This window comes from Zonotrichia leucophrys, chromosome 5 (genome assembly GCF_028769735.1).
Source record: "Zonotrichia leucophrys gambelii isolate GWCS_2022_RI chromosome 5, RI_Zleu_2.0, whole genome shotgun sequence".
Lineage (NCBI taxonomy): Eukaryota > Metazoa > Chordata > Aves > Passeriformes > Passerellidae > Zonotrichia > Zonotrichia leucophrys.
This window is the reverse complement of record NC_088175.1, coordinates 55013053-55022019: the sequence shown is the minus strand read 5'-3', so window position 1 is coordinate 55022019 and position 8967 is coordinate 55013053. Positions and strand designations below refer to the sequence as shown.

Sequence of the window (8967 nt, the reverse complement as noted above, 5' to 3'; positions counted from 1 at the left end):
TAATAAAATTATTATTATTATTACATTGTGCTTTAGACAGCCCCTTCTCCCCAAAGAGAAGGAATTAAATGCCACTTTTATTTTCCTGTTTCAAACCACATCCATGAGAGCAGTAACTCTGTAAATGCTGCCCTCTTAAGGACACTATTCTCCTTTCAGGTTCTGGGTGCTGCCATCCCCAGATTTGATCTCTACATTTTTGCCTCTCCAAATACCTGAGTTTAAGGAAAATTCTTGATCCATTTCTCTCTTCCAAAAGCTCTGAGGATGCTTTACCAGTCTCTGCCTGTGGTAATTGGTAGTTCAGTGAAGTTCCCTACCCAGGGGATGGCATTTCCCTCTCTGCTCCCTTTGCCCCCACTTCCAACCTCACCTGTGTTGGCCAAGAGGCAGCACAGCCCAGTGCACAGAGGAATAATGAGGGAATGCCTCTGCAGTGCCTGCTTCCCCAGCTGCCACATCCCTCAGCGTTTTTAGGGAATGCCTCTGCTTCCCCAGCTGCCACATCCCTCAGCGTTTTTAGGGAATGCCTCTACTTCCCAAGCTGCCACATCCCTCAGCGTTTTTAGGGAATGCCTCAGTGCAGTGCCTGCTTCCCAAGCTGCCACATCCCTCAGCGTTTTTAGGGAATGCCTCTGCTTCCCCAGCTGCCACATCCCTCAGCGTTTTTAGGGAATGCCTCTGCAGTGCCTGCTTCCCCAGCTGCCACATCCCACACGTTTTTAGGGAATGCCTCTGCAGTGCCTGCTTCCCCAGCTGCCACAGCCCTCAGCGTTTTTAGGGAATGCCTCTGCTTCCCCAGCTGCCACATCCCTCAGCGTTTTTAGGGAATGCCTCTGCAGTGCCGCTTCCCCAGCTGCCACATCCCACACGTTTTTAGGGAATGCCTCTGCAATGCCTGCTTCCCCAGCTGCCACATCCCTCAGCGTTTTTAGGGAATGCCTCTGGGCAGTGCCTGCTTCCCCAGCTGCCACATCCCTCAGCATTTTGAGGTTGCTGCAAGGAAGAACTGAAGGTTCTGTTATTGAACATCCCTTTCCCACTGGAGCAGAATTTAGCTGCCAGTCATACTTGGAACTTGGAGGTTCCACTGGTGAGAAATTGAGTTCTGGGAAAGGAAACTCAGAGTTGAAGCAAAGTGTGGTGTGAATGTAAAGAGGAGCAGCAGCCAGGCCATGAACCAGTTCCTGCCACATACACACAAACACACAGCCTTGCAATTCCACCACTGCCTTGGGAAGTCTGTATTTCCATGAAACAATTCCATAATTTTTAAAATAAAACACACAGCATTTAATGATTAAAATAACACAACAGAATGAACAAATGTTTTATTGGCATGTTCATTGTTGTAAACAGCATCTGGCATGAAAAAGTTTACCAAAATCTTTTGATTGTTATAAATTAGGTGGTTTTTCCAAAAACTATGGAGAATTGTTCTCTATTGATCTTTATGGACCAAAGCAAAAACTTGCTGTTCCTAGGCTTTGCAATGAAATCATGTTGACTGCATCAGTCTTTGCACCACAGCCTGAACTACCGAGTTCGTACGTTGAGGTGTTAAGAGGTTGCCCCAATATTTGACTACATATAGCTATGGAATCAACTCTGGGAAAAAATAAACCGACTTTCAGCAGGTGGAGAAGATGCAAACTTGTAATAGTCTTAAAAACAAAATGTACAAAAAGTAGCAGAACAGAACAGAAACTTCATTAACAAGGGGAAGTACAACCCTAAAGTACCCAGCATCGTCAAACATAAAATGAATACAAATTTAAATAGGCAACTATACTTCCAAATGTACACAATGAATGTTGATATGTGTAAAGAATAGCATGGTAAATAGCTGAACTGCAGTTCTGGTAAATGGATAGGGCAGATTTTATTTACACATTGAACGCAATACACTAGAGCTGCTCATCGGTAACCTATTAAAAACCACTTTACCTTACAACAGCACTTCTGCAAACAAACAAGGCCTGCCAGCAGCTTCCTGCAGGCACTCTCTGACCCCCTGTTTTATGGAAGAATATTCTAAAACCTGACACTTGCAGCACTCCCACGCCCGGCCCTTCCCCGCCGCTGTCCTAGAACCAATGAGTTAACATCTACTCCAGACTCTCTGATGAGGTAATGCGTGTATCAGTGAAACAAACAGAGAAAAGGATTCTTTCATGGCCTTTGCACAGCTTTTATTATTAAGCTATGAGTATCCTGTTGGAGGCTAGTTTCACTAGCTACTATGTGCACACTGTCCTCAACAATTTCCACTCGTTTCCCTCCCCGCCCACTTTTGAGTTCTAATCTTTTATTTGCACATCCCTTTTTAGCTTTACAGTACATGTGACTCTAGTGCACAACATGATTCCAAGTCCCACGGTGGCCAGCGGGCGCTGCCTGCGGCCGGCCCCGCCCGGCTGTGCTGGTGTCAGCGCTTTACACCTAATGAATGTCCTGCCGTAATGGCACTACACAGTAGTAGTGAACCTTTTGATTGGAAACAAAAAAAATTCCCCAGGGAAAATGCTATAGCAAGTATCAGTCTTGAGTCAAATCTTTATTTGGTGCTCCATCCAGATAAATTTTTAGTGCTTTTTCTTTACGGGGAGAGTAGGTTACCCGGTGTCCAGTTTTCTGGAGTCTGCTGCTTTCTTTTTTCATCAGTTCATTTCTTTGCTCATCTGTTAATTCCATTAATTCTTCAGTTTTATCCCTAAAATGTAAACATATGTTCAAATTCAGATCAATACAGTAACCACAAGTAGACTTCTGGGGTTTTTTTTCAGCTTGGAGCAACTTAGTAAAAACCACAGCTAAGCATAATATTTCTTAGGGATTGCTTTATTCTGCAGGAACAGGCAATGTGTCCAAACCTGCTTTTCCAGCAGAAACAGTCAGTGTTCTGCCTGACTACAAACCAGGGCAAGAAACAAGCCCATGCTCCTCCATCTCCCTTACATTCCTCCTGTTCTTTTACAGACAACCTCAGCTCTGCTTTGCTTTTGGTCTCAGTGCCAACAGCTGGAAGCTGTGTGTCAGCCAGCCCTCGCCAGATGTTCTCCCAGGTCATTTTCATCAGGACCAGCACATTATTAACCAGCTGGTTTTCCCCAGCTCACATGCAATTATGCAAATTGCCACAGCAATGTGTCCATGAGGCTGCCCCACCAAGTTTAGGAGAATGACAATATTCAAGCTCTCAGTCCTCAGCTCCTGCCCTCAGCTGATCAACATTTCCCACATTAACAGAATTTTTAGCATAACAGGCTTTTAAAAAAGAATCCATACTAATTTCTCAAAGGAATAAACTCAGACAATAAAATCCTTGCTCTCCAAAACCTACAGCAAGACTCTCACTAACTCCACATGGAATATGGTTCTATTTTAAGAAATTAAATCCAGATACACACTCAAGCATAACAACTAGCTTTAATTTCAGTGGTTCAGGAGGGAGGATTGAGTAAAAAGACACAGTTCTTGTTTTCTTAACCTTAATTAATATTCAGGCTTTTAGGAAGCTGAGGAGCACAAATATTTCAGCTGAATGTTTCAAACCTTTTCTTTAAGGTAACAAAGAGTATTTTATGTTCCTGTCCATTACATCACCCCACAAATGTTAACCACAGGAGGTTTTTTGCACTGTTTATTATACTGTAATGAAATACATACCTATAAAATATTACTGCACCATCATCACAAATGTACAGGGGCCAGACATTCAATGTAGATACTTTTGGATTCCAGTCCAGGTCTTGATGAATCTCTAGTATGGAAATGTCACAGGGAAAGGTTCCTCTACCCTGAAAAAAGCAATTACTCAGTGAATACAATAAAACTCATAATCACACATCTGTGCTATTAAAGGGTAAAAAACCATAAAATTTTACTTACCTTTGCAAATTCAATGTTTTCTAAGGGTATTCCACTTATTTCACTTAGCTGTGAAGAGAAATGGTGGATTTAATACTATTCCAAAGCAACATTACAGTGACTACATAAAGTGAACAGCTGCCAAGTCTAGAAGTGGAATTATCTGCAAGTCCTCCAATGCACAAAACTGAAGTGACAAGTACACATTCTTAACATTTCTGACGTTACCAGTGTGTCACAAGTGACGCTTGCTGTGACAGCATTTCATCACACTTCTCTTAATACTGAAGGGGAGACAAAAAAAATTCATAGAAACAATTAATTCATAACATTCAAGTTCCAAGATACAGAGAGACCAAAGTGCCTCAAGTGTAACCCTGTGCCACATGGAAGGTGTTATCCAGTCAATCTGGGAGCAGGCACAGCTGGAATGTATGCATGGCTAAACCCACCTGCACACACCTGCACTTCTACCAGAACTTTAAGAAAGAAAATTGCTCCCTGCACATCAATTCTTAAGGCAAGAAAACAAGGCAGCCAACTCCTTCTTCAGACACAAGTGAGGAGGAATTCTTGACTGCATGCAAGAACCTGTAGTTATGACTTCATTTCTACCTGAGGAATGCAAGAAAGCAGCCCATAGCTTAATCTGTACAACACAAACCCAGCCTGTGAACTACCACCCCTCATTTATGAATTCTCAGGGTCACTGACACCACCATTTTTACTGGCCTCAACATCCAAGGTGGCCTCCTAACAACTGGGTATTGCCATATATAAATAGACGTTTCTCCAAGTGTGGAACCCTGTGATACACTGAATTAACAAAACAGTTTCAGATTTCTGCTGGCATGACACAGGTCTGCTTACCTGTTAGATCATCCTGACCTTGAGTAAAACCAAACAATACCACAGCCACACTTCTTTCCAACCAAAACATAGTTCAGCCTACTTGATACAGCAACAGTTGTCAAATTCAAATAAGAGGAGGCTGAAAGGTTTGGTATTTTGGAATAACAAAACATTAGCTTGAAAAAACACCAAGAGGCAATAGCTCAGCTTTTCTTTCATGTGTGTTTTATAAGGGACAAAGGTGCTATTAAGCTGCTTAAACTTCAAGATGTGACTTCTTTTTTTGCATGTATTCACTCAAATACTTTCAGACCAGATCATTAGGTGAAACTAAGAAATATGTGGTTTGGTAATGGGATGGGATAGGTTATCAGTTCCCAGGGAAAAATAATCACCATGCAACAAGATTTTTGGGGCTGTGACATCCTTGTGCTTCCCACCAGAGAACATCAATAAGGCTCTTGGTCATCACAAGAAACTTGCATCATATTACACATTTTACCTTCTCTTTTAGTTCTTCAACACTGCTGCTTTCTAGTACTACTTCCTGGAAAGAATCTAATTTCATCTCTGACGGCCTCCATCGTCTTGATAAAACAGCAAGTTGTGACATGGATTTCATCTTTTCTACTCCTAGCGAAGAAAGAGAAATTTTTTGTATTAACACTGCAAAATATCCTATTTTAAATTAGAGCATAGCTTAAAGATACTTTAATATGGAAGACTGCCCTAGAGATACATGCACAAATCAAGTAACCCAGTGTGCTGCAAGCAGTTCACTTGTGAAAAAGGGGAAGAGGAAAGGACTATGATTTAGTTGAAATTTTCTGTTACCAGCTCCTATAAATGAATTTTTCATGGGCAGAATCTCTTTGAAGCCATAGGGCAGTTGCCATAAAGCCCAGCTCAGTTATCCATGGCAGATCTATCCCCCTAACCAGAGGCTGACTCCAGATCTGGCATCTGCACAAGCCCTTCCTCAGCTATCTGGTATTCCTTCATGTGCTTCACCTCCTTTACCAAAATAAGCTTTTCCCTTTTCACTTCTAGATTTCCCTCACCAATTCTACACTTGTTACTGAAATAATCTTTTCACCCACCACCTTCAAGAGTTTTAGTATTTGCTGCCTCCAGCCTTTTTATACCTTGTTCCAGGTTTCAGAGCTGTCTCTGGCTGATGGAACAATACTGTTTATATTACAATTAGATAAGCAGAAATGATATCCAAGGGCTGATTGATTTTTTATTTTTAATTAGCCTATAATTTTATCATCTAGCATGCAGAACATGAGGATTAGACATTTATGTCTAACATTACATGCTTGTTTTGGTGGAAACTTGCAGAACACTTGGAAGCCCTGTGATCTGCAAGGTGAGTTAGGTGGGCTCCAGTGTCTGAAGCTGTATCTCCAAGACCTGCTCCCTACAGAAACAGTACAGCAGGAGCTGAACAAAATTTTTTAATAAAAATTTTGAACTGTGAAGTCTGAACTACAGCAGGAGCTGATACATATGTCCTTAGGAATCTGCAGGCTTCCTGAATCTCCAGGTTCATTTCAAATTTTGATACATTCATTGGCATAATTCTATTAAAACTGAAAATACCAGAATTGAACACAGCTCCCAAAATACTTGACTAGGAGCTAAGTGAGACTTCTTAAACCAGGTATGCCTAGGAAGAAAATTCCTGAGTGAATGGAATTCACATTCCTCATCTATACATTAACTGCAGTACCTGTTAATCTAGAGGCCAAAGAGCATGGCCTATTTTTCTTACCCTTAAATTACTTTTGAATTCAGAATCAAAATTTTAAGTGTATATGCAAAGGAATGCTTAAGAAATGGCATAATTTAAATTATATTTAAGCAGAATTTCAGAAACATTCTGCTCTCTAATCTTTGATTCCAAAATTGTTTTGATGAACAGAAGCTTTGGTTCCAAATTCCTTGACAGAAGTGTTTTCAATCCTGTCTGAAAATTACTAAATGACTGAACTGCTGTGCCAACTTAAATTATACAAATGCATTATGTATCTGCATGCACATATTTCAGCTACCTAGTCATCACTAATACTAATTTAAAAATAAATCATTACCATCAAGTATTTCTAAGAAGACCTCCCAGTTGCTGGAAATATTGATATCTTCTTCATAGATATGATAATCCAGAAACACAGTGCCTGGATTCTTCCAGGTTTTCTTTCGTAGGCGAAACCTATAAATACATCACAAAAAACCCCAGTGAGTTTCTATCTGCTCATGAACACTTAGCACTGGCAGAGATCAAAACTGAGTATTTTCTGACAAAACTGAAATACTACAACTCATTGATTCAAGGCTTGGTGAAGTTTAACAGGAACAAGTTCAATGTTCAGAAGAAATCCTGACAGCAGGGTGTCACTGCTGGCTTAGTGCTGAATCATCCACAAACACAAGGGAAACAATTCTGTATTGCACTTGTTCAATGCAGGAAATATGTAGGGATTTAAAGGAAGAAAACCATTTCCTAATTAGGGATTACCCAATTATGGTAAAGGGCAGACAGCCCAGATCAGTGCTGTGCACACACAGTGATGCTGCACAAGCAGTTTGCTGCAGTGATCTGTGCTGGGCTTGCATGTAGAGAGCGGGTGGCTCTTTTAAAAACTGATTTACTTAATATCTCCCTTTCTGAAGGAAACCATCATTAGAGAGATCTCAAGCTGCAGATATATTGCAGGCAATTCTATGTAAATGTTATCCCCTACAGAATTCATTTTGTGTGAGATGAAAGTAAAGAATTGCTGAATTAGTGTTTGTATTCACAAACTGACTCAAAGACCACAGCAATTTATTTCTGCTTCTTTCATTATTTTCTTTCTTCACAAGAGGAAAGAAATCCCCAAACACGTTTTCAAATGATATTTCATCAGGTTTACCTGTCAATTGTCAAGTCTAGGCCACATTGTTCTCGAAGCTGAGGAAGCAGCTCCTCTTTGGACTGTCGGACAGTCATTCCTTTAGCAAAAACTGCATCTAGAAGAAACTTGCATGGCTGTGAACATAAATAAAAAGAGATAAAGGACAGAATTCTTTCAAACAGAAAACTGTACCACTGTTTATGCCTTGTGACCAGTCCCATCCACATGGCAAAAAGTTCAGCAAGCTTCCTGTTAACAAGGCAGGCAATGAATTCACTAATATGGGGTGGAACTAATTAGTGTAGCAGCAGCCCTTTGGCAGGACACTCCCACCCTCTGCCTGCCTGTGCTGTTAATGCTACCATCACATTCACATCCCACACAATGGCAAAGGAGCTTTCAAATTAAATAAGCCACATCATCATAAAAATGCCATTTGCTTGGCTCTCATGATCAGAGACAGCTCCATCCATGGAAGTTGCTTTTAAATTTATCTTATTCCCTGCTTGAGCAGTTCAGCTTAGTCTCTTATCCATTATTAATACATCTTCTGCAATTTTGTCCAAAAAATAAAATTGAAGTGCATACAAAGTCAACTTGTAAAGACTGCAATCTATCCAGTCCACAATCTATATAACCACTTCTGTATTTTTCAGGTCCCAGAAGATGTAACAAGCTTATGAGCTGCCTTACTGCAAGAGAGGCACTTTTGTTTCAGCCTTGCCTTATGCAGAGGGACCATTATCCAGATAACCCTCCTGACCAGCACTATCTGCAGCACATGAATGGGATGAATTAGATCAGTTCAGCATCACTGGAAACCACAGCCACAAGCAAACAGTTTCTCCTTTGGAGAGAAGGCTACATGACTGTCACACATTTAAGGGAAACAAAGGAACAATTCACTTGTCCTCCATTTACACTACAGAAACAGAGACACTTGAGAGACAGTGTAAATCACATTCCAACTGCTTACTTGGAACAGAAACAATCTCTTAACTTCCTCTCTAAATCCTTTCTATATCCCTTGTGGAGAAATATGAAGAAAAGGAGTTTCATTTTTTCCCAAGATTTCGAAGCAAAACCTCGGCCAAGGCACACACCAATATTTTCATGAATCAGCATTGAAACATCCAATGCCTTACCTCAGGCTCATTTACCAAGAGTTGATAGACTTTGACTCTGTATTCACCCTTCTTAAGGGCTCTTCCAAGTCTAATAGTTATCTAGAATGCAAAAGGAGTATTTGTTAGAACTGGTATCAAAATCAGAATTGTGTTTTGTAACGGGCTACCAAGACCAAAAAGAATTCTTTCACCTGTTACAAATTAACTTTATCTATATT

At 40.6% G+C, this 8967-nt stretch overlaps 2 protein-coding genes across 12 annotated transcripts in view; both read right to left on the bottom strand.

Moving 5' to 3' along the window:
• Positions 1–8967, bottom strand: part of MICAL2 (microtubule associated monooxygenase, calponin and LIM domain containing 2) — a 219064-nt gene that overhangs the window by 173904 nt on the left and 36193 nt on the right. The window lies entirely within an intron of this gene.
• The window catches only part of USP47 (ubiquitin specific peptidase 47), a 51255-nt gene continuing 43601 nt past the window's right edge, over positions 1314–8967 (bottom strand). For all 8 annotated transcript variants that reach the window (XM_064715729.1, XM_064715732.1, XM_064715730.1 and 5 more), the window contains 7 exons: positions 8768–8848; positions 7641–7756; positions 6819–6937; positions 5225–5355; positions 3892–3939; positions 3670–3800; positions 1314–2713 (listed from right to left, as the gene is read on the bottom strand). In XM_064715729.1, coding sequence (XP_064571799.1) covers positions 2539–2713; positions 3670–3800; positions 3892–3939; positions 5225–5355; positions 6819–6937; positions 7641–7756; positions 8768–8848 — 801 coding nt within the window. In that variant the 3' untranslated portion in view covers positions 1314–2538. The remainder of the gene's footprint in view (positions 2714–3669; positions 3801–3891; positions 3940–5224; positions 5356–6818; positions 6938–7640; positions 7757–8767; positions 8849–8967) is intronic.